This window comes from Orcinus orca, chromosome 9 (genome assembly GCF_937001465.1).
Source record: "Orcinus orca chromosome 9, mOrcOrc1.1, whole genome shotgun sequence".
NCBI lineage: Eukaryota > Metazoa > Chordata > Mammalia > Artiodactyla > Delphinidae > Orcinus > Orcinus orca.
This window is the reverse complement of record NC_064567.1, coordinates 61,499,375-61,526,188: the sequence shown is the minus strand read 5'-3', so window position 1 is coordinate 61,526,188 and position 26,814 is coordinate 61,499,375. Positions and strand designations below refer to the sequence as shown.

The window sequence follows — 26,814 nt, the reverse complement described above, 5'->3', positions numbered from 1 at the left end:
GCAAATACTGACTTGTTTCTCAGGGCCATTTAATATTAAGCTTATTATCTGATCAAGTCAAGCAGAGATGGGGCTGAGGATTCCAGTTTTCCTTCATGTTCATTTGCAATGGAGTTTTTAACTTGTATAAGGTAGATAATTTCCTGCCTAAATCATATATTGTCCTGAAGAAGATCAAGCTCACTATTAAAAAGTTATATTTATTTTTTTAAGGCCTGAAACACAGCTACTAAGTCGTTATTTTTAAGTTCACTTTAAAAGTCAAATCTTATCAATCTCTTTAGTGAGATGTGCTTCAGAAATGAAGAATACTCTGCTGGTAAATTATTTCTCAAAGTGGTTTGTTGCTGCTTTCAAGCCAGCACGTGGCCTATGATGACCCTATTTGGGTAACTGGGAAGAACATCAACACTCCTTTGTTCCATAAAGCTTTTCTCCCTATTATCCTGAAAACATATATAAAAAGAGTGAAAAATTTTTTAATTTTGCTGCAACTTCCCTTGTGGTGATTTCACTGAACTTCAACAACTTATTTTCATAAATAATTCCTAGTCATAAAATAACAACATGGGGACAATGTTTTCTCTTTTTAAGGTGCTCATAGCTGGGAGCAGTACAAAGACTTGGAACTTCAGACATCTAGCTTCTTACCTTGTGATGGAAAGTGTGTACATTAAATGTCAAGAGGAAACCAGGCTGTGGAAATCTGATCCAGTCAGACTACCTACAACCCAGAGATGCAGGTCAGGAACTGAGTGAGTACTGAATACTGCCACTTCCCTGAGCTGAATTCATCCCTGTCAGGTAAGATGCTAAAAACCTCAGTCTTTCCAAAAACATACGCGAACTATTCCAGTTTTACTAATAACTTTATTTAAATAAGAAGACACAGGAACTTCTATACTGAAAAAATACAAAACAAAAGCCACACATTTCCTTGTGTAAAGCCATATTGTATGGTAACTCGAATACTGTTCAGCGCAGTGGCTAGAATTAAACAGTACAACTATATACAAAATTTAAACAATTTCTGACAAATTTCTACAGCTGGATGTAGGATACATTTGAGCTCAACAACTTCTGGGAAATTTACATGGCAAAGCATAAGCTTTAACACATTTGGTTCAAAACTTTAATATATGCTAAGAACAAATGTACAACACAATTAATATTTAGTTTTCTCATGAGAAAATAAAAGCACATGTCACTATAAATATCGTACATCAGATTTCATTACCAAAAAAAGCATATTCAGTCCATCGTTCAGAAACTAATATTGATACTATTGCATCTTATTTGGACAAAAGCAGAGCATAAGATCAACACATTATGTAATGCTAAACCAGATATCAGAAGTTAATGGAGCTCATATTTATCTTACAGAACTAATATTTTCTCCCTTTAACCATAATCTACAAAATATAGTATTTTCATCAAGGCCTGAGATTATTAGGGTTAAAGGTTTCTTCTGCTGAATAGATTGTTTTAAAACGTTCCCCTGTGAAAATGGCGAAAGTAAACTGAGTCCTTTCCCATGACAGTCTCCTACAATATAACACTGACTAATTTAAAGGAGCCAGAATGCACCTTCAGGAGAGAATATTACTGCAAACTTTGGTGGAAAGAAGATAATTGGGATCATGACAAAATAATACACAGAACACATACACACACAAACATATACACACATATATATATCATTTGTTTTAAAAAAAAGAAAATCAATGGTGTTGCTTTCTTCTTTATCAACTCTTCCTTCTTCAACCTCCTTAGAAAATAAAACAAAGAAAAACCCAGGAATGACTGAAAGGAACTGAAACGTTCCTGTAACTGTAAGCACCTTGTTCCCCTAATTCTTAAGAAAACTGTGCCATACACTTCAGGTGCAGATGAAACAGTTTTATTGAACTGAAAGCAATGGAATAAAAATAAAGAAACTTCCCTTTGCTTTTGAATACTCTCTTTGTGCTGCAGAAAACAATGTCTGAAGTTGGGCTCTTCCACTGACCAATCAGGAATATCTAGGGCTCTCTTCACACTTAGAGAAGTTAGGTTGAGTCTGCAAGTTCAGGGCTCTTTACTTGGGTTTATGCTCTACTTCGTGCATCCAAAATGTGAACAGAACTGTTAATGGTATTATTATGAGAGGCTTGAGTAGAGACAGCTTCAAACTACTGCATTTGTAAGTCACCACATAACCTGCTTACTTATGTTGAATTCTGAGACTCACATATGCTCTCTCTGTGTGAATGCAACTCATGCACCTGAACTGCTTGAGGAAAACAATAACCAAAAGTGTGTCATTTCTTAACCTGCAAATTAAACAATTTCCAAAAGAGAAACTAAACATTAATATGCCTTTTGATAGAACAGTAGCATTTCATGACCCTGATGGCCAATATAAACAAAAAACCTCAGCCATCCTCCTGTGAAACTGCACTGGTCCTGAAATTAGACCTAGACATTCTTGTCTTTAAATTCCACACACACAAGGTGGAATGTTTTTGTACAGCCTAGTACTGGACATTTTATTTGCAACATTGTATCAGTCATTAACCGAGCAACACCTGAACTTGTAAAAAAAAAAAAAAAGCCACATTTACACATGTTGAAACAGTGAATGCAACAGTTGTTTTACGTGTAACCACATGACAAAAGTGATGTCAGACACCACAGATTTGCTGGTTCTCCTCATGTTCACCCATGTCCAGGATTTCTGTTCTCCTAGGGTTGAATGCACTTCTTATTCTAAGAACGTGGAATGTAATGAGGAAAGGGAAATGCATAAAATAAGAAAAGGCAAAAGAGTGATGTTCCCTCTTTAGCTTTTTAGCTGTGAAATAGTTAATATCCCAATATGACATACATTCCAAGTTACCTGAGTTTAGACTTCAACTGAAGTACCTGAAGCTAGGCCATAGGGTGGGCACTGTGCAACTGTTGTGGCCATTTATTTATTTATTTTTTTGCATTGTATGTATTACAGAAGTTAGAAACAAACACCTGGATCAATTGTAAACATAATTCTGAAGTACAGTATTTTTCCATAGGACAAAACACAGCAAGACATTTTCTATTTAGACAGGCAACTTTCTGATATAGAGCTTATTTATACTGAAGAGTTTGGAACAAAACACAGGACACAGTACTAATCTGTCAAACATACTATGAAATGCATAGTCTCCACTTAAAATGCTGAATGATACACACATTTTTGCAAGCATTACTGCTTTCCACAAAAACTACTGAATAGGAGTTCCGTCCCTGCCAAGATCAGTGTTAAGAGATACTTTATGATGCTGATAAGTATTCTGTTGGTGGTGGTGTCAGGAAGTTTGTCACTCCATGCAGATAGATGTCTGAGATCTAGTTCCTAATCCAGGGAACACAGGGTAGAGGCCAGCTCCCCCTCTGCTTTAGATGATCACGTAGTTCTGAGCGGAGATGTGCTCCTCACCCTGCAGTTCCTGCAGGAGCTGCTGCGGCTGCTGGGATGGCTGTTGGACAGAGGCCTCTGTGGAGCCCGTCACGCTGGTGTCATCAGAAAGAGACGTAAAGGAAACCCGGGAGGAAAGCTGCTCCACGGTCAGGGTGGCCAGAGCTGAGCTCTGGCCAGAGTTAGGAGAGTTCTTGAGCATCAGGTCAGAGGCAGGTAGGAGAGGGCCTAGAAGTTTTACAGGACAGAAAGCTGATCCGGTTGGGATGAAATTAACCTTGTTTTTGTCAGGACATGAAAAGAGAGGGGCTGCGATAGGCTGGCGAGACCTAAAACCATAAAACAAAATTAGGTTTACAATCACTAAAAAGTTAGGCACTTTCTCAATTAATTGGAGTTCTCTAAAACAGCTAAAATGTGGATGGCAGGGAATGAATTAAGTGTACACAGAGGGGTAAACATCTTCCATAGCACAAGTCAGCTGGCATACTACTGATGTACACAGCACTGAGGTGACATTTAAAACAGAAGGATTTTCAAAAGGACTCTGGGCACACAGAATTTTTCAGAGATTAGTTTGCTTTCATTCATTTAGAAACATGGATTATGCGATGTTAAAATGACCTTTTCTGTTAAGTACATTGGGAGAGGGATTACCCAATCATATATTTGGTTTTAAGCATTTCCTCCTTTTTCTGTATCTCTATACATACTTCTACTAACACAGATCAGGAAAAGTAGTTTCAATAGTTTCTTGATGAGTCAGCCCAACAGAACAGCGTCCACAAGCCCTTCCTCTCCTCCCCTTCCCCGGGAACTAAGCCATCAACTCCTGCAGGACCCGTCTCTGTCCCCTTCTACGTTACAAGAGTACAGCAGCCTCCACTAGGGCACCTGCACTGGGACAAAGGGATGAGTGAGTCCAAGAGCCACACGCTCTTTTTTTGAGTTATTCTGCCAGGTATTTACAGCATGAACCTCTTTTCCCTTTAATTTCTATTTTATACGTACCGAACTTTCAAAAAGAAAAAAAAAATCTGTGAACAGAAAGTCTAAATTCAATGAATACACATGCTAGATGTGTCTACAGGGAAGGAGACGAGTTAGTGAGTTCCCTCTGGCTTGTGGTATCACTATCGTTAAGGCTAGCCACACATGGATATTCACTTTGCTGCTAAATGTCTTTTTCTTTTTAGCCATCTAAATTAATAGAACTTTTGAAAGGAAAATTCTTAATGATTAAAAATAAATCTTTTAGGTAGTAAGGATGAATTTCCAAGTTTCTTTGTATTAGCATATTTCCAGCACACAGACTCTAATTCTCCTTCAATAAGATCTCTTTTGCCTATTCAACTCTCTTTTCATGATTTGCTTTTGGAACACATTATCAGCTGGATGGAGTAGTTGATTAATCTGTAATCAACTGGTCTCAGTAAAAAGCTTTACAGCTTTGCAGATCCCAGCTGACAGAAAAGACATTACTTACGCCATTTCCTCAAAGACCTTCACTCGCTCACATCCCTCTGGGGGCTCCCGTTTGAACATGTAGCTGTTGTTTGGTTTGGGAGATGAAGCATACTTGGGTAACGGTGAGCTACTCCCACTGTCTGTAAATTTAAAGCAGTTATATTAACTAGTGATTGAAAGCTCTTTTAAATTAAATTTGATTTCCAAACAAGCAGCCTTTTGCACAGTTTATCCACTACTGCCCCTTGGCTTCCACCACAGAGCTTCCTTTATTGCAAAGCTGTTTCTAACATCCTTGTGTAGTACATATCTTACGAATAAAAGCTTCAATGCAATAGTAATCTGCCATACCACAGAACATAAAAAGCAGATATTTTGGTCCAGACAACTGCATTTTGAGTAAAGTAGAGCTGTAATCCTGAAAATAAATACATCATTATATATTTCAAAAAGGTAAATAAATGGGGTAATATGTATAGCCATGCAGAATTTTAAGAGATTAAATACAGCATTCTCTATATTTTCTCACTGTTCAACCAATTTAATTGAAAATTTTAATATGTGGAATAATCTTCATTACAAAAGTTCTTAGCAGAAACGTTAGTTTTACTAAACACTGTGAATAACATGTATGCAGGGAAAAAACAGGCTTATAACACAATATACTTCCCCTTGGCCCACAATGAAAAAGGTAATGTTCAGAATTTTGCCTTTAAAATGTCTATATAAAAGAATTTTTTGAGCACTATTTGTATTTTCGCTGCTGGAAGCACGAGGAATCTAAAAGCATCTCTATCTAACATGTTTTCTTCGTATTTTTGACCAAAAAGAAATGGCCTATTCATGAAAAGCCATAAAACCTATATGCAGTTTCTCCCTTTCCTACCTGGCAAAGGATTTTGGAAATTCATATCCACCAAAATATGTCATTATCTTTTTAAGATGCCAAGTTGTAAAGTCAGTAACATACCTTTATAAATACAATAGTCCTATTTAAACAAATTCTGACTTAATGCAAACCAATCCCCCATGCTAAAATACTAAGCACATCACCTATTGAGATGTAGTATTTTCGTATGTATTTTGAAAGATGGCATTAGTACCATAAATTTCAGGTGTCACAATTTTGATAAGTTGCTTCAGTTTAGGATACAGTACATGGTCCAACATTCAGAATCTGAGTAACAGGGAGGGTTTTTTTAATCATCATTAATGAAGTATAATACACGCTTAGAAAGTAGACCCTTGAGGCACACTTAGAGTGTACTTGGTGAATGACTCAAAGAGCATCTGTGTAAGTGTTGGGCATGCAGATGTGTGCTTATATTTGAATATGGCTATATCTCTGGCTGGGAAATCATTGCCTGCAAAATAACAAGGCCACATTATTGGGAAACCTAGAAAACCTCATAGTTTCTCCATCACTACTGTTACACATGTCCATAGAGATTATGCATAGTCTCTGGGAAGGAATTAAGTCTTAGAGTTACGTTGGGTTTTTTCAGACTTGAGGATTTTCTTAGACTCAACATTTATCCTATATTGCTTAAACAAATGGGAGGGAGGAGAAGGAATATTATTTTTTCTCTTCGGTAGATGCAAAACATCATTAACCTGACTAGAGTCCGACTTCGCTGCTATTTGAGCTAGGCTAAACCAAAACGACTGGTCTTCAATCAAAAACTGGTGGGAATGAGGTCTTGAACTCGGTATAATACCAAAAATACAGGTTGACTTTGCTTTATTATCCAAGCAACGACCAGCCATGCCAAGGATACATGAAAAAGTAGCTATGGTTGTGTAGTGCCTCCATGGAGAGGACACAGCCCTGCTGCACGCAGGATGGGCCTAAAGCCATGGGCTTGATGCCTTTAACAAGCCTTTTCTGCCATCAGCAGGGGTGTGACCAGGTCAGTAGTTAAGAATCCACCCTATTGTCATGTAAGAAAAGTCATCTTGGCCACTCTTACAGTCTCCTGTGTTCTATTTCTTATTACATCATCAGACCTACCACATGATTTCTCTCATAACATTACTGATGGTTTCAAGGGACCTTCCCAGAATTGAAAGCTAGATGTGAGTTGGATAATCAGCAAAACTAACTGTCTTCCTATAAACAATCTACAATGAATTAAATATTAAATGGTTTTTCTCCTTGAAATTTTTCTAATTTCCGAGGCTTATATTTTTACAGAGTTTTACCCACTTAAACATTCTTTTATTGGGGGCAGGGAGGAGGGTGACAAATGTTTAAACAAACAAACACAATATATTGCTATCCCAGAAAGATAGTATTCAGTGCTATTATACTGCCTTGACTTTTCAATAAAAACTGTTTGTTGAGAATATATATATACATATATGTGTGTGTGTGTGTGTGTGTGTGTGTGTGTGTGTGTATGTATATATATTACATTTAATGTTTGGTGGTCTGGAAAGACAAAGCTTGAAAGAAAGAAATTTGGAGCCGTAAATAGATTTCTTAAATCTGGGGTTTTCTCCTCAGGTAAATATGCAATCTGATAGAGTGCAAAGAGGAACAGGGAATGGAGACAACTTTCTGGGGTTTTAGTTCTGTCACTAGCTGTATATAGTTGTATAACCTTCAACACAGCTGCCTCTCTAAGTTTCTATATAACTAAAGGAATTTCCATTCCTAACTCTGAAATTCTGTGATTTTTACAAAAGGTTCTAACATACAAAAAAGGAACAGTGTACCAAAATATTTTTTTTTGCTTTACAAATGGCATGCTTTAAAAACAACTCCCACGAGCAAACTATTCTACCCATTCCAAGCTTGGTTGTCTAACTCCTGCATTTAGAACTCTGTGTTGAGTTTAATAACCACATTTCATTAAGAGAACATTATAAATGTGAGGTAAGCATGCTTGCTCAGGAGATTCAGGATGAAGTCTCATGGTAATCTTAATTTAATCCCTCCTGTTCACAAGCATGATACATTTTCTCATTCTCTTATCCCACAATAGGATAATAACTAGACATGTAATTGAGATTAAGTTAAATGTTACTTTATGTTCTTATAACCTCATAACCAATGAAATTAGATGTGATGAATATAATTATTTACATATCTGTCTGCATTCATAATAGTTTCATCTATATTTATAACAGAATCACCCAGATCTCAAAATTAAGAGTATGGAAACATTTTTTTGACTATTTTATTATAAAAGATTATAATTATGCATGTGTACCATATTTACGATTAAAATATAAGGAGTTTGACAAACATTTTAAAACACATCATAATGAACTAAAGCTTGGAAAAGTTAGAGATATTACTGAAGTCTGAAACTCCATATAGAAACAAGATTCATTAAACTATGTGTACTTTTATAGTTTTAGAGTTTTCTGAATTTCTCCTTATAAATGGCCTCCATTACTTCTGGTATATTAAGTTGTATGGCCAATAATTCTAGTATAAAAAAAACATATATTAAGTTGCTTCATTTATGTAGGAAGGTATGTAAAATCTCTGCCATGGTTCTTTTCTAGCCCTAAGTCTTTATACGTGCTTTATCTCCTACTATCAGATTACTTTATCAAATTAAGTAAAATTAATTCTAAAATAAGCAATATAATTACAGGGTGGTGGTTCTTAACCCTGGTTTCACATTAGACTCATCAAAGATGTTTTAACAATACTATTAAATGCCAATGTTGAAACCTCACCCCTCAAGAGGTTCTGATTTAATTAGTCTGGGGCCCATTCCCAGGCATGTGCTGGCTGTTTTTTTTTTTGGTAAAGCTCTCAAATGCTTTTGAAGTACAGCCAAATTTGATAACCAATCATGAAAACATTAAAACACTGGTATGGAGTCAAGCCATCTGACTTCTGTCTAGACCTAACTGCACGGCCTAGGAAAAGTGTGATCCCCTTGTGTTTTGATCTATAAAATGGGAATAACTACTGATATGATGGCTGTGAAAAATGTGTACCTGAAACAGAATAAGCTCTCAATAAATACTGCTACAATAGTAGAAAGAACACATCATTCCTAATTCACAAATTAACAAAGGTGAACCATTCAGAAATTAAGTGCCTATTCTACTTTCTTGGTAAAAGAGAGTAACAGAAATGTCATTTTTAATAGGTCTGCACACTAACTTTATTAAGGTATATAAAGGTAAGATTTTGTGTCTGGCGGGGAAGCCGAGTAACATTTGGAGTACCAGATTCTCTGGTTTACGACTGCCTAGTAGGAACTCTGCCAGTTCATGATGGCATCCTTTAGCATATGGAGATCTACCGTTCCGAAATTTTAAAACTAATGCCTAAAGTATACAGATTCTATAGATTCCTCTACGTAGAGAATATTTATTACATGTGTAGCAAGAGCCAGTAGAATGTAATTATTATTCTATCTTTCAAAGCTAGAATAACAGGCTGAGAAAACGAGCATAGAGTTCAACCAACACTAAACTTAGTGACAAAGTTAGCCAATTTAGAATAAGATTATAAATATGATGAACTAAATAGGATCTAAACAGAATTGCTATTCTAGTATTAAAATTACTTCTTTTCCAGAAAATGTGGTATGTATACACAATGGAATACTACTCAGCCATAAAAAAGAACAAAATTTTGCTATTTGCAGCAACATGGATGGACTAGGAGGGCATTATGCTAAGTGAAATAAGTCAGACAGAGAAAGACAAATACCGTAGGATATCACTTACATGTGGAATTAAAAAAAATACAACAAACTACTGAATATAACAAAAAAGCAGATTCACAGGTATAGAGAACAAACTAGTGGTTACCAGTGGAGAGGGAAGTGGGTAGGGGCAATACAGAGGTAGGGAAATAAGAGGTACTATTAGATATAAAATAAGCTACAAGGATATACTGTACAACAGGGGGAATATAGTCAATATTTTATAATAACTATAAATGGAGTATAACGTTTAATAATTGTGAATCACTGTATTGTACTCCTGTAACTTATATAATAGTGTACAGTAACTATGCTTCAATTTAAAAAATTACTTTTTTTGCATCAGGAAATGAAATTATCAGCTGTAGTGTAATTTGATGGTCTAATGAAATCAGGAGAAACAACTGTATAGTGTTTCTTGACAACAAACTTTTGGAACCAGTTGGCATTACTGATTGTATTGAAAACCTGCATTTTCAGTGAAAAAAAAAAAAAAAAACTGTGGAAGAGTAAGGAGAACATTTGACTTTTACAAATAGTCTCTAACGTTTCTCTACAATTTCAAAGTCAACCTTTTATGAGAAGGTTACAAAATTTTAATAAAACAACACATCAGCTATAGCTAAGATCTCCCTTACATCAGCATTCAGCAAAGGGTAAGGAGAGAAAATGTAACATAATCCTTGTTACTTATATTTTTGAACTTTGTCTCAAATAAGACTGTTTTGAATTAATGGGACTTACATTCCAAATGTAAGTTAGGCCCATTACATTCCAAATGTAAGTTAGGCCCATTAATTAAATATTTGTCATATGTGGAAGGTGTTTTATATTTTAATCATTTATTCCATATTCACTGAATTGGTACTAATTTACAAAATAAGCAAACAAATCATAGTTGTGCCTTTGTTTTTGTGTACTCACAATAAGTACAATGCTTCTTCTGCAAACATAATCCTGATATGCAGAACAACATTGCTTATTATTGTCTCCAAATCTGACTTGGCATCGTTGATATGCTAACTACTCACTCGGAATCTTACATGAACGCGAACAAATCACCCTGAATCTGACTATCCGACGTGAGTTAAAAAATGAAAGCAAATCACTCTGTTGAAGACAGTCTGCAAACCAATTTATAGACTAAAATCTTGTCTCTTATAAATCATAATGGTAAAACTAAACTGAAAATAAATTTCAGATTACCCAGAATATTTTATATCTTGAAAAGTAATGTAATTAAGGTTCTCAGCAAAATCAAAATCAGTCTGATGCGATCTTAGTTTTTTTATATTCTTGAGGTTTTTAAATGAAAAAATTTCTAGGGACATCAGTTTTCAAAACACTGAAACACACTGTTCATATTAAAGTGCTCCTAAAGTATCCTACGGGGGAAAAGATGAAAACTTCTAATAAAATTTCAATATAATTTTAAATGTACACTTATATATATTTACTGAGCACTTAATTATGTACAAAACAGAAGACAAAACAAAATGCTATGTATCAGGTAAAACTCAGTATTTCTCTCTTTTTTTTTCCCCCCAATTCTTGCTAAAGGGAAATGGTATTATAACATCTTTTCGGCAGATAACCAAATATAATCTTAAACTTATATAATGGTCATCTTAAAGCCTGTTCCTTCTCTGACATTCACTGCCTTATTAATAATGGTAATCGTTTTCTTATGTCCCAAGTCAGAACTTTGTTAGAACTTTGCCTTTATCCTCATTTTTCTAATCCCTCACCTTGTACATCTAATCAACCACCAAATGCTGCTGATTCTTCTTCAGTCTATTTCCTCCAATTCCTTTGCCCTACACCTGTGGTCTCCCAATTAAGGTGCACTAAACAATCTGCTGATATGCAGGAAGAAAAAAGAACATTTATACATATTTACTTTTTATCTCTAAAAATAAGAAACTAAGCTTTACCAGCAAATATTTTATATATGGATTGAATTATGTACTTACATAACTTAGAAATATATAAATTTATATTACGGGTACAAATTAAAAATTGCTGAAAAAAGTATGTAATAACTCAAGTTTGGAGACGGGACTAGGCTATTAAAATAGCATCTTATCTTCCCCTCTTGCTGTCTCTCTCCACTTCTGTAGCTTTATCCTTAAAGCTGGTCATGTCCTTCAGCTCAGCAGTCCCCAATCTTTTTGGCACCAGGGGCCAGTTTCATGGAAGACAGTTTTTCCACAGACGGGGGTGGGGTGGTGAGGGGTGTGGTGCCTCAGGTGGCAATGTGAGTGACGGGGAGCGGCAGATGAAGCTTTGTCAGTTCACTCGCCTGCTGCTCACTGCCGGCTGTGCCACCGGGTTCCTAACAGGCTGCAGACCCCTACGGGTCCACAGCCCGGGGGTTGGGGACCCCTGCTTTAGCTGACAAAAGATCTTTGCTTGGTTCTTCATTTCTTTCAGCAAGGCTACAAGGCCCTTATGAAATAGTGGCCTTTCTACCTACCTCTCCATTCTCACTGCTTTCTACTCCTTACCATTTACCCCTATGCTCTAGCCACACTATTTTTTTTTTTTTTTTTTTTTAACTGTTCTCCACACACCAGGCTCTTTCATAGCTGAATGACTGTGTAATGGCTATTCCTCCTGCGAAGGCAGCAAGTAGTAGTGTGAGGTTCCTACAGAAGATCTTTGTTGGCATCTGGACTTCAAAAGATTTAGGAAAGTTAACTTCATTTCTCTAAGCCTTAGGCTCCCCATTCTTAAAATAATGACAATGTCCCTCCTCATCGGATTGTGATAATATTACAGGGGATAACAAAGGTAAAGTCACCTGGGCAAATTTAATCGTCATAACAATCCTATGAGGCAGGTGCCATCATTTTCCTTAATTTACAGGTGAGAAAACAGATACAGAGAGGTTGAGTAACTTGCCCAAGGACACATAATTAGTAAGTGGCAGAGCAGAGTTCAACCTGGCTGCACCAGAGTCAGAGTTTGTTACCATCATGCTATCTGCCTCACTGTTTTGATCCATCTCAACTCTATCGTCCTCATTAGACTAGACGATCAAGTTCCAATCTAACATTCCATGCTTCTCCTCAGTAGAGTCTTAGAGTTTAGGCAAAAGCTTCATTGGGTCTGCCTTCTGTTAGTCTCACAAGGAGACACAGTGCAACAAGGAGTGGCTTCAGTGTCCATATTTCTTCTCAGAGGAACATAAAAGATAACAGGGAGAAAAAAATTCAACAGATCCCCTTTCCTCTAGCCCATACCCTATTTTTTCCCCAGTCATGATCAGAGTAGAAGATGAGATGGATTTTAGCAAAGTTACTTCCCTTCCCCTAATTTCAACAGGAAATTTGAACTTTATGGCTTCTTTCTCACCAAAGGCCTATGATCACTAAGTTAGCATAATCTTAGAGTGGTGACTGTTTATTATCTTTTTTTGGTTGGTGGTAGCGGGGAGGATTATCATACTCTTCCTGAACATTCAAAAGCCTAACATATATAAGTTAACCACTTAAGGAAAAAGACGCTAATGTTTTCAACAAAGCTATAAAAATATATTCTTAAAAAAATGGACATACCATGAAGAAGGAATACTCAAAAAATCTCGACTAAGCACTACTCCATGCTAATGCTAGGCGCCACTCTAGTTGCTGAGGATAAAGTAATGAGCAAAATAAAGTTACCTGCTCTTTATGGAGCTTATAGTCTAGTAAATAGATAATAGAAGATTAAGTGAAATTATATATGCGGACATATTAATAAATTTTGGTTTGCTTTTGTTTTAGACTCTGAGTTGTAACTGCTAGAACTGAGTTGTATACTTACTAATAATTTTGAATTAAGAATAGTAACTCATCCATAGAGAGCTAACACAGCAACTGCTATTAGTAAAATTGTAGACATTTTCCAAAAGAGGGGGAAAAGGCATTTACTGGATGCTTCTTATACGCATCAGATAATGGGAGTATATGTAATTTTAGATGTACTCTTGAAAAAGCAAAACAGGGAAGATGACCTTAGGGATGTAATTCTAGAAAAGTTCACTTTTTAACCTATGGAATAACTCCTTTGTTGGAATAAGATTTCTACACTCTTTGTAATTTTACCAGCAAGAGGTTCTTCTAGGATAATAAGCATCCTAGAATTATGTGGGGAGAATCTTTTGATTGAGAAACAGATTCAGGCTCAAAAGCAGCAATTTGCAAGGTGTGGTAGCTAAAAGAAGTATATCCAACGTATCTATTTTCACAATATAAACCACAAAAAGAAAAGTACCACACAATCTTGGCTGATTAGGATATCTAGAAGGTGGAGAGTTAAAGTATGGTAAGGGCAAAGGTCAAACAATGTTAAGAAATAGAGCCCTAAAGATGAACACAAATCGGGTTTAAAATGTATACAGAAAGGAATAAGATATCAAAAAGAGTCTCTTTTAAAAGTCTGCCTGGGGTCAGCCCTAGACCCTGAAAAGATAATACTTTTTTTTCTTTTCTGCAACTATGGGCTGCTCAGTCCTAATACCCAAAGTTTAGAAATATTAATATTTATAAGTTAAATCATAGTATGAGTTAAATAGGCTTATATGCATTCTGCCCTGGAAACTCCATCTACATGATATACATTTTTCCTGTGGGAACACATAGTTTAAGTTCCAAGTAATCAATTTATGGACTCTTGGAATACAACTCTTGGTAGTTGACCTGACTAGAATGGTTCAGTTGACGTCATGATTAGAATAATCAACATTTCCACAATATCTTGCAAAACTGCAGAATTTTATAACAACCTGCCTAAGTGAATTGTGCCAAAGATCAACTATAAGTGGCAGACTGAAGTCAAGATTTTGTGGCTTGCTACCTTATTAAGGAAAGCTGGCAGAGCTGCTAAAACAACTAATATTTGACACTGCCATTTACATTATATAAATGACTGTTTTTCTCCCTTGCATTTTGGGCATGATAATGTAGAAGAATTTAGGCTAACTCTTAGGATATATTCTGAATATGTCAAGATAATAAGAGCTCTTATTCTGGATCCCTGAATTCTCCACACAGATCATAATGTAGGAACTGTGGCTGTTATTAGGTTAGTAAGCCTAGCAACTTTACACGTTACCAGGCTGCCTTCAGTCTTTAGGTCACTGGAAAAATCTGTCAGAAAACCACCAAACCCAAAAAACTAAAACCTGAAGACAGTCTCTTAAAGGCTGGACTTTTCTCAATAATGAGAGTGTTTTTGTCCTGGCATTGCAACTGAAACAGCCAAAGGACCACTATGCTAATCAACTAAAATTATTTTTATAGGTCTCAAATTATATATGTGTCATGGAGAAAAACAGATGTTAGGAATAAGCAGAAATAATAAAGTCAGGAAAAGGATAGGAATAACAGATGAGTACTAGAAAAATAATCGGCTAACTAGCACATCTCTCATTAGAGCTATATACTCACAATGTCTTTCCCTCCCCCCACCTGTGCATGCCAATCCAGGCACCTAAAGATGTCTAAACTAGCTAGTCTACAACAGCAACTACAGAATAGGTAGGTACTCCAAATCAATTCTAGTTGACTACAAAATTACAGTATCGATTCTGTTTTCAGAGTTAATGATGCACACCTATTAGAAATCTATAGCTTGCTTTTTTTTTTCTCTTTACTGGAAATAAATGTAAAGAAACAAAAGACCAATTTAAGCTTCACTGTGGAAAAATGCAAATTGTAAGCTAGAATTAGTATCTTAAAAAAATTTGGACTGTCCATTCTGAAGTAATGAGTCAGAGATTATTCTATAGTTTGAATGATTTAAATATGTAAGTTTCAGAAATTGCAAAACTGACAACTCCCTCTCCTTTGTACCTTTAGTTTTCTGAACATACTTGTATAATAGTGTAGATATATTAAGAAACTTATGTCATGAGGTCTTAATTCCCAAACTGAGGTAGTTTTGTAGAAAACAGTCTTAAATGATTCTGTAGTCTTCTTAGTTTCTAAGGAAATTTTTTAAAAATCACTATTAGTCACACCCAACACCATTTATTGAGTGTTTACTACATACCAAGAGTTGTGCTAAGCACTCTGTTCCAATATCTCATTTAACTTCAATAATGGTATGAGGTGTGAAAACAAGTATTATCACCTTGTTTTACTAAGAACAAAATTTGTTTTAACTATTAGGGGAAAAACTGTTGGCCTTAGAGATGATGTGGACCAACGTTCTCATTTTACATTAAACAAACAAGAGGAACAGAAGAAAGATAAGACACTTGTGTCATGCAGGCAGATATCTGGTATAAAAGAATAGAAGGGCATAGAGAAAAATATACAACCAAAAGCAGTCTTAGAAAAAGTCTAACTTCTCTCTAAGAAACAGCCAGAATTCAGAATATTGTACTATCTCGAAGAGATACCTGCACTCCCATGTTCATTGCAGTATTATTCACAATAGCCAAAACATGGGAACAACCTAAGTATCCATGGACAGATGAATGAATAATGTGGTTCTAACTGGTTGTGAGATTGCCTCAAAGAATATAGTCCCGCAGAGGCCAAGAAGACAATCTCACAACCAGCTAACCAAAATGGAATTCATCTATCAACTTCCTAATACATCTCCCTTTTGGTTCAGCATCTCTCAGCTATCCACAGTGTTAAACTTAGAAGAAAACAAAACTTCTGAATTAACTGCCTAGCCTTATTATCACTGTTATTTTTAATTTTAACCCAACTGTAAGTGCTAATAAGTAGCAAAAGTGGTCTGCACTTATCTTTTCTAGTGGTATAATAAAAAAATACGGGTTTTACAAGATCTGTTTCACCATATACCACCTCTGCAGCCTACAATAACTTATGATTATTGATGATTATTTAACATTTCCATTTACCTTCAAAACAAATACTCCTACTAGAAGCAAGGTGTTTTCTTGTTTGTTTTACTATGAAACATCCATACTAAAAATGCGAGGAAGTGACTGCTGTAGGATGCCTCAGTAAAATGAAAGTTTCCTAGTCTGCATTTTACAATAGCGACATTCCACTTGAAGCAGAGAGATATGCCTAACTAAGGTACTGCTTTCAATACATCCTTAATGGAGGAAGAGAGTTCACAAGGCTTCCAATAAGGAAAAGGTGAAAAGGGGAGAACTGTTGAGATCCACCCACAAAGAGGACAAAGTCCAAAGTAGCTTCCATCTAACATCTCAGCAGAGAGTCAGGCGTAATGATGACTGAAAGAAGCCAGACCAAAAGCATACACACTGCATCAATCCATTTCTATGAAATCCAGTAACAGGAAAAAATTAGACTATGATGATGGAAGTCAACAGTGGTTACTTCTAAGTGGAGAGGAGAAGGATACTGTCTGTGAAGGGGGCTAGGGATCCTTCTGGGAGGCGAAAAATGTTCTGTATCTTGATCCAGGTAGTGGTTTCATGAGTGCATACGTGTGTAAAAATTCAGGGGGCTTAGCACTTACTATTTGGGCACTTTAAATGTATTAATACCTCAAAATAAAACAAATTGAGGGGGCTGGGGGTCAAGTCAGGACAAGGCCCATAAAAAAATCCTGTAAGATTCTATAAACTTTAATTTTTTCATGTTTTAAAATTTGTGTTGCCTATGATCTTCTTGTGGTGAAAAGCAATAAATGTGTCACAAAGGAAGTTCAGTGTTTCTTTGTAAGTAGCTAGGAAGGTGGAAGCTGGGCAGTCTTCAGTACCTTCGATGTCTGAGTCTGAGGGGGCTAGAAACTGAAAGAAGAGAGTGAACAGTGGTAGCCAAGTGCCTGACACGAAGACAGGAGGACATGGGCAGACAGGGCTTGACAGGCAATAAGAAACCCCACGGGTTTTGCACTCTTATTGGTGTTAGTTAATAACTCATCTACATACCATAATATATTCCCTGATGTGCTACAGGTACTTTTTAAACTTTATCCCACTTGGTTAAAAATACACTCATTCTTCCAACAGATTTTTTTAGAAATTATTTCCTCCCAAATTAATCTGAATACGAAATCTAACCTCAGGCACGAGGAACATAAACTTTACCATAAACATCCTTAACTCTGGACAATACCAAGGAAAAAACTGTGTGTTATATGATGTGAAGCTGTACACATTCATTTTATAGCTTTCATTAGCTGTTATAACCATGCGCTGTGCTCCTCTGACACATTTATGGAAGATGTTTGCGAAAGTCACAAAGAAGGGGGTACATGAAACCAATGAACAAACCAACCTAGATCAACCAATCCTTTACAATCCCACCATTCAATGAAACAAAAAAGGTGATGTAATGGTCTAAGACAAAGAAAGTAGAATGACCAAGGCCTTATAACAAACCCTCTAAATGGATGATTTCATTCTCACCTTTATCACGATCATAGAGTAAATCTTCTGTTGAGCAAGGGCTACCGTCCTGGGATTCCGGGGGACAGAAGGGGGAAACACAGGGGGAGTGACTGCTGCAACTACTGCTGCGCTCCTGCACAGAGGGGGTCTGCGTGTCGATGCTGCGAGTGCTGCTGCTCCGGTAGTGAGCAGGGAGGGGGGCTCTCCGACCATCCGGGATATCCAAAGGCTGGAAGAGCAACAACCATCACACCGTCAGTGACAGTTCGTATACTCCATCCATATAGAAAGCACTGGTGTTTCTTTTGATTTCATTTTGCAGTATTATCGCCACCATAGTTGATTCTTCAGAGAATAAAGATACCAATCTTGTGTCTTAATTTCTGCCAGTCACTTTAGGTCAGCACTCCCAGTAATACTCTTCAAGGACAGGGGCTTCTTTTAACACTGTATCCCTAGCACTGTGTCTGGCACACAGCAGACATTCAATAAACATTTGCTTTAAGAATTAGTCAAACCGCTCAAGAAGTCACTTTGACTTGATAATAAAAAAAGAGAAATCTCATATTCACAGGTATGGATTTCCATTTGTTCATTCTTATTATTATTTTTTTACAAGCCAGGAACAGATTTTGCAGTTTACCCCAAATTTATAATAAAAGGTTTATTCTATTAGTACTCAAGGGAGGATATTAAGATAACTCAGAACATTTCTTCTAATTTGGTATCCAACTGAGTAGGACTACTAATGAATTTTGCTTAGTTCTAATGCATTGTTCTGAGTGGCAAAAATAAAAAATAGAAATGAAATTATAATTATAGAATCATATATGAATCATATATTTTTGACCCGAGAAGACCCTAGACCTCATTAGCACAATGTTTTTACCAATAAAGAACCTATAGTTTATTTTATTTTTTAAATAAATTTATTTATTTTTGGCAGCGTTGGGTCGTCTTTGCTGAGCGCGGGCTTTCTCTAGTTGCGGTGAGCGAGGGCTACTCTGGGTTGCAGTGGCTTCTCTTGTTGCGGAGCACAGGCTCTAGAGCGCAGACTCAGTAGTTGTGGCGCACGGGCTTAGTTGATCCGCAGCATGTGGGATCTTCCCAGACCAGGGCTCGAACCCGTGTCCCCTGCATTGGCAGGCGGATTCTTAACCACTGCACCACCAGGGAAACCCCCAGAACTTAAAAGTTTAGAGCTCCTGGTGACATGGTCAATTAAATGGCATCAGAGCTTCAGCTGCAGTGGACTCTTTCTACTCTGCTTCTGCTGTAAAGATATATCTTGCTAACTAAGTGAGGTCAACAAATATAATTCTGTATATTTACAGTATTTTTGTCATTACATAGACAAGATTGAAATGCTAGGAAAAAAGAACCAATATATTCTTAGTATATTTACAACTTATTTTCACTGTTTACTGCTATTACTCTGAGATTTGTCATTTCAGAGATTTTAGAAACACTGTCAGATGGAAAATGAAGTAAGATAAAATTAGGCAAGACTCAAAATATATCAATGTTTTTCTACAACAAATTAAGTGAAGGTCAAAACCTAAAATAAAAACTTCATCTGTCTATGCAGAGTTGCTAAACCAAAACTATACCATTTTCACAACCTGACAATGACCATGCTACTGTAAAGAGAATATTCAATTATGGAATATTAGTTAATTTTGTCAACAAACAAAAAAAGTAAAATTTTCCAATTTAGGAAAGAAATATTCCCAAAGAAATATTAAGTTACTTGGTCAAACGCTAAGAAAATTATTTATTATTTAAAATTTTTCTTTTACTTAACTAAATTTAGATTTTAATTACAACACTGCACTAAATTTTAGAATGAACAATTCTAAGAATAAATCATTGGTGCAGGTTTTTGGGGGTTTTTTTGGACAAAATTATGTGATAGGTGTGTGAGGTTTTCAGAACAACCCATAAAGAAAGATCATTTTGGAATATATATGAGGGTTAAATGACAGAGGTCTTTCTTAAAACTTAGATATTTAAGTCAAGGAAAATGCTGCTTTAATAAAATATCAATATTGGTAATTAGTAAAAGAATAATGTATCAATTTGTAACTAAAAAAGTTTAAGAATTTGAGTTATCTTTTATTCATGTCCTATTTGATACAATCACTTTGTATTCCCATTTCTGAATCTTTAACTGGATAATATATATCAATTTCCTTAACCAACTTCTGTTTTCTTGGGGAGGGGGTTCAGAAGAATTAGAATAACAAAACAGATTTTAGAAGTTTATACATTTACACAAAATAATGATGGGAAATACAAAGGCTTAGAAGCTACTGACAGGTTCACTGATGGTGACATTTTGATTTATTAAAACTTTGAGGCACACTTAATCATAAATCTAAAAATTCTTAAAATTAATATTTTAGTTATAACTGTGTAGGTTACCCCAGAGTAATTCTGAAGTGGCTACTGTGAAATTAGAATATGATTTACTTAAAAGCAGAACTATGTTATTTTTTTTTAATTGGAGTAAAATTGCTTTACAGTGTTGTGTTTCTGCTCTACAATGAACTGAATCAGCTATATGTATACCTATATCTCCTACCTCTTGGACCTCCCTCCCGCCGCCCCCCCCCCCCCGCCCCATCCCATCCATCTAGGTCATCACAGAGCACCGAGCTGAGCTCCCTGTGCTATACAGCAGGTTCCCACTAGCTATCTATTTTACACATGGTAGTGTATTTATTGTCAAACCTAATCTCCCAATTTGTCCCACCTTCCCCTTCCCCCCGTGTTCACATGTCCATTCTCTATATCGGTGTCTCTATTCCTACCCTACAAATAGGTTCATCTGTAACATTTTTCTAGATTGCACAGATATGTCTTAAAATACCATATTTGTTTTTCTCTTTCTGGCTTACTTCACTCTGTATGACAGACTCTAGGTCCATCCACATCTCTGCAAATGACCCAATTTCATTCCTTTTTATGGCTGAGTAATATTCCATTGTATATATGTACCACATCTTTATCCATTCATCTATCATTGGACGTTTAGGTTGTTTCCATGTCCTGGCTATTGTAAATAGTGCTGCAATGAACATGGGGGTACATGTGTCCTTTTGAATTATGGTTTTCTCAGGGTATATTCCCAGTAGTGGGAGTGCTGGGTCATATGGTAGTTCTATTTTTAGTTTTTTAAGGAACCTCCATACTGTTCTCCCTAGTGGCTGTATCAATATACATTCCCACCAACAGTGTAGGAGGGTTTCCTTTTCTCCACACCCTCTCCAGCATTTACTGTTCGTAGATTTTTTGATGGCCATTCTGACCGGTGTGAGATGATACCTCACTGTAGTTTTGATTTGCATTTCTCTAATAATTAGTGATGCTGAGCATCTTTTCACATGCTTCTTAGCCATCTGTATGTCTTCTTTGGTGAAATGACCATTTAGGTCTTCTGCCCATTTTTTAATTGGGTTGTTTGTTTTTTCGATATTGAGCTCCATGAGCTGTTTGTATATTTTAGAGATTAATCCTTTGACCGTTGCTTCATTCGCAAATATTTTCTCCCATTCTGAGAGCTGTTTCTTTCTCTTGTTTATGGTTTCCTTTGCTGTGCAAAAGCTTTTAAGTTTCATTAGGTCCCATTTGTTTATTTTTGGTTTTATTTTCATTACTCTAGGAGGTGGGTCAAAAAAGATGTGTTTTTCCTATGTTTTCCTCTAAGAGTTTTATAGTGTCTGGTCCTACATTTAGGTCTTTAATCCTTTTGGAGTTTATTTTTGTGTATGGTGTTAGGGAGTGTTCTAATTTCATTCTTTTACATGTAGCTGTCCAGTTTTCTCATCACCACTTATTGAAGAGGCTGTCTTTTCTCCATTGTATGTTCTTGCCTCCTTTGTCATAAATTAGGTGACCATATGTGTGTGGGCTTATCTCTGGGCTTTCTATCCTGCACCATTGATCTACATTTCTGTTTTTGTGCCAGTACCATACTGTCTTGATTACTGTAGCTTTGTAGTAGAGTTTGAAGTCAGGGATTCCTCCAGCTCCATTTTTCTTTCTCAAGATTGCTTTGGCTATTCGGGGTCTTTTGTGTTTCCACACAAATTGTAAAATTTTTTGTTCTAATTCTGTGAAGAATGCCATTGGTAGTTTGATAGGGATTGCACTGAATCTGTAGATTGCTTTGGGTAGTATAGTCATTTCACAATATTGATTCTTCCAATCCAAGAACATGGTACATTTCTCCATCTGTTTATGTCATCTTTAATTTCTTTCATCAGTGTTTTATAGTTTTCTGAGTACAAGTTTTCTGCCTCCTTAGGTAGGTTTATTCCTAGGTATTTTGTTCTTTTTGTTGCGATGGTAAATGGGATTGTTTCCTTAATTTCTCTTTCTGATTTTTCCTTGTTAGTGTATAGGAATGCAAGAGATTTCTGTGCATTAATTTTGTATCCTGCAACTTTACCAAATTCATTGATTAGCTCTAGTAGTTTTCTGGTGGCATCTTTAGGATTTTCTATGTATAGTATCATATCATCTGCAAACAGTGACAGTTTGACTTCTTCTTTTCCAATCTGTATTCCTTTTATTTTTCTTCTCTGATTGTCGTGGCTAGGACTTCAAAACTATGTTGAGTAAGAGTGGACATCCTTGTCTTGTTCCTGATCTTAGTGGAAATGCTTTCAGTTTTTTACCATTGAGTATGATGCTTGCTGTGGGTTTATCATATATGGCCTTTATTATGTTGAGGTAGGTTCCCTCTATGCCCATTTTCTGGAGAGTTTTTATCGTAAATGGTGTTGACTTTTGTCAAAAGTTTTTTCTGAGTCTACTGAGATGACCATATGGTTTTTCTCCTTCGATTTGTTAATATGGTGTATCACACTGATTGATTTGCATATACTGAAGAATCCTTGCATTCCTGGGATAAATCCCACTTGATCATGGTGTATGATCCTTTTAATGTGCTCTTGGATTCTGTTTGCTAGTATGTTTTTGAGGATTTTTGCATCTACGTTCATCAGTGATATTGGCCTGCAGTTTTCTTTCTTTGTGACATCTTTCTTTCTTTGTGACATCTTTGTCTGGTTTTGGTATCAGGGTGATGGTGGTTTTGTAGAATGAATTTGGGAGTGTTCCGCCCTCTGCAATTTTTGGAAGAGTTTGAGAAGGATCAGCGTTAGCTCTTCTCTAAATGCTTTATAGAATTTGCCTAAGAAGCCATCTGGTCCTGGACTTTTGTTTGTTGGAAGATTTTTAATTACAGTTTCAATTTCATTACCTGTTTATATTTTCTAATTCTTCCTGGTTCAGTCTTGGAAAATTGTACCTTTCCAAGAATTGTCCATTTCTTCCAGCTTGTCCATTTTATTGGCATATAATTGTTTGTAGTAGTCTCTTATAATCCTTTGTATTTCTGCAGTGTCAGTTGTGATTTCTCCTTTTTCATTTCTATTTTTATTGATCTGCGTCCTCTCCCTTTTTTTCTTGATGAGTCTTGCCTAAACGTTTATCAATTTTGGTTATCTTCTCAAAGAACCAACTTTTAGTTTCATTGATCTTTGCTATTATTTTCTTCATTTCTATTTCATTTATTTCTTCTCTGATCTTTGTGATTTCTTTCCTTCTACTGACTCTGGGTTTTCTTTGTTCTTGTTTCTCTAGTTGCTTTAGGTGTAAGGTTAGATTGTTTATTTGAGATTTTTCTTGGTTCTTGAAGTGAGATTGAATTGCTATAAACTTGCCTCTTAGAAGTGCTTTTGTTGCATCCCGTGATTTTGGATCACTGTGTTTTTGTTGTCATTTGTTTCTATGTATTTTTAAATTTCTTCTTAGATTTCTTCAGTGATCTCTTGGTTATTTAGTAGCGTACTGTTTAGCCTCCATGTATTTGTGTTTTTTACAGTTTTTTTCCTGTAACTGATTTCCAGTCTCATAGTGTTGTAGTCAGAAAAGATGCTTGATATGATTTCAATTTTCTTAAATTTTCTGAGGCTTGTGACCCAAGACGTGATCTATCCTGGAGAATGTTCTGTGTGCACGTGAGAAGAAAGTGTGTTCAAGCAGAACTATGTTACTAAGTTTCATCTTCTAGTATAGTTTTGCTTAGCAGTTCTTAAAGAATTAGCAAATATGTGTCTGATTATCTCATCCTCAAAAAATTAGACCAATTTTACTTCCTTACATTACTGTTCTTAAATGTTACTTAATGTATAAAGGAAACATTTTAATGGTATACACAGCTAAGCTAAGAGACATCACAATTTCCAAAGGGTTCCTTTTTGGCCTAATGAATATAACATAAAAATTTAACTCTAGGAAGAGTAAAATGGCACAACCTTTTGGGATGGTAATTTTAGCAATATTCATCAAAATTTAAAACGTGCAAATGCTTTGACCCAGCAGTTTCACAGCCAGGGAATTGTCTGCCAAGAGTACACTATGTTTTCTAAAGCACTGCTTATGATGACAAAAACTGAAAACAATCTAAATGCCCATCAGTAGGGGACTTTTAAATTATGGTACCTTCATATAGTGATTCAGTATATATTAGCATACATACACATATTTGGAAGTATATACAATAAACTGTGATTAATGCTTATATCTGCTAAGCAATATTCAGAGTTGGAAAAAGTTTCTTTTTCAATTTTATAAATATAAAATTGAACTGTGTGAATTTTGAGATGAACTCTAAATCAGTTTTAAAATCTACACATTATCTGAAGGAATTAGATACACATTTGACATAAATTAAATCATATTTTAGTTCTAAAAAACCATCAGATAGATAATTAAGCCAAATGCTACTTGATGTTTTCTTTTGTTGAGTATATCTTTAAAATGCGGTCAAATATAAGTTCATATGCAGGAGTGTCCAGATTTCTTTTCTGGGACAGAGGTAATTTATAAAGTATTTTTGATTAATTCAAATGGATCAGAGACCTAAATATAAGAGAAAGCTAAAACCATAAAACTCTTAGAAGAAAACACAAGAATAAATCACTGTGACCTTAGATTAGGCAATCTTTTAGATATGACCCAAAAGAAAATGAAAAGTGAAAAGACAACCCACAGAATGGGAGATATTTTCAAATCATATATCTAATAAGGTATTTTTATCTAGAAGGTAAGAACTTTATAAAGACCTTTACCAATCAGTAGTAAAAAGACAACCTAATTTTGAAATGGGCAAAGCATCTAAATAGACAGTTTTCCAAAGAAGACATACAAATGGTCAACACCATGATGAGATACCACTTCACATCCACTAGAATGGCTACAATAAAAAAGACACATAATTACAAGTGTTGCTGAAGATGGAGAAATTGGAAGCTTCATACACAGCCAGTGGGGAGATGTAACATGGTACAGTGCAGCCACTTTGGAAAGTAGTCTGGCAGTTTCTCAAAAGGTTAAACAGTTACCATACAAGCAGTTCCACTCATGGGTATATACTCAACAGAAATGAAAACATCATGTTCACACAAAAACTTGTATATAAACTTCACAGCAGAATTACTCATAATAGCCAAAAAGTAGAAACAATGGAAATGTTTATCAGTTAATGACTGGATAATAAAATCTGTATGATTGAATATTATTTGGCAATAAAAAGGAATGAAGTACTCATACATACATACAGTCCACAATATTAAAGAAAAAAGTGACTCAAACATCCCATGTAACCTTACCTTGGACACTTCCTCTTTCCCGTTATTTTCTTTAATGAATACCTTTTCTAATTCGGGACTTATTCCTTCTACATTGCAGGGCACACGTGAAACAGATGATTTTGGCACTGATACATTTGATAGTGGCGTAGGGACTGATCTTGATCCAGTAGCCTACAAAACAGAAGATAAGGTGTTATCAAATTATTTGTGGCCAAAGAAATCAAGAACTAAAGAGCATGGTAAATCTTAAAAGAGAAACTCAAGGAGCAGAGTTATTTTGAAATTTCAAATACAATATAAATTCAGATACACATACAGCAGTTTCGGTTCCAAAGTAAGGTAAAAATTACAGAGTCAAAGTAATCCTTTATGTAAGTATAAAGGTACGATTGTAAACTGTACACACTTTTCCAGTAGAATGGCAGAAATCGAGTGTCCTCTGCGCTGTTTAATTTTTTTTCTTTTTTGTTTTTACTGGAAAAGCATAGTTGAAATCATGTAAGTTAAGTGTATCACGTGACACTTCAGCTCTGCTCTGTGCCTGTGTATGTGTTCAAAAGATTTGTTCCCTGCACTGTGACGATTACCTTCTAGTATTTTTCATTTCCATTTTATCAACCATTTAAGAAAGGCTTTTGGATTACTAAGTAGTTTGGCAACAATATCATGTTAAGTTCAGTAACACTCACTTAACAACTATAAGGTTGCTTTCAAAAGTCCTTTGGAGGAGTTGTCAAAAATTAACCACCTCTCATAGCTGTCCTGCCAGAGGTACCACAAAGTGTAAGACAAGCCTTTTGATGCTCAAGGAACTTTAAGAACAGAAAGGAAATAAGAAAAATAAAGATGAACAAGGTAAAAAAGAACAGTATATGATCTCTACCTTATTCTGAATGATTAAAGTTGATATATATGATTCATAATGAGGTAGACAGCTAGTCATTGATTAAATGAATAATATATTTCCCATACTCAGTGCTGTGCTCCTGCCATCTGTAAACTGCTGCCCACGAATGTCCTTTGTCTCATTATTAATGCATGAGCTTTTTTCATATTAAAGTTGTAACTCTTTGTCATACATTTACTGTTTACTTTAGTATGAAATATCTTTCAGTACTTTTATGGTTTTTCATATTTAAATATTTAACCTACCATGATTTATTTTTGTGTATGTTATGAAATAGTATTTTTTCCCACATAGTAATCAAACTGCCCCAACATTTCTTTATGGATTCTGTA

The 26,814-nt window shown here is 35.7% G+C and overlaps 1 protein-coding gene across 3 annotated transcripts in view; it reads right to left on the bottom strand.

The window, feature by feature from the left end:
* Positions 1–850: 850 nt before the first annotated feature.
* GLCCI1 (glucocorticoid induced 1) overlaps positions 851–26,814 on the bottom strand; it is a 119,923-nt gene continuing 93,959 nt past the window's right edge. For 2 of the 3 annotated variants that reach the window (XM_004265552.3, XM_033420606.2), the window contains exons 5-8: positions 25,594–25,746; positions 17,930–18,140; positions 4,923–5,043; positions 851–3,765 (exon numbers count right to left, since the gene is read on the bottom strand). In XM_004265552.3, coding sequence (XP_004265600.1) covers positions 3,417–3,765; positions 4,923–5,043; positions 17,930–18,140; positions 25,594–25,746 — 834 coding nt within the window. In that variant the 3' untranslated portion in view covers positions 851–3,416. The remainder of the gene's footprint in view (positions 3,766–4,922; positions 5,044–17,929; positions 18,141–25,593; positions 25,747–26,814) is intronic. The other variant, XM_033420607.2, reaches the window with a different exon arrangement.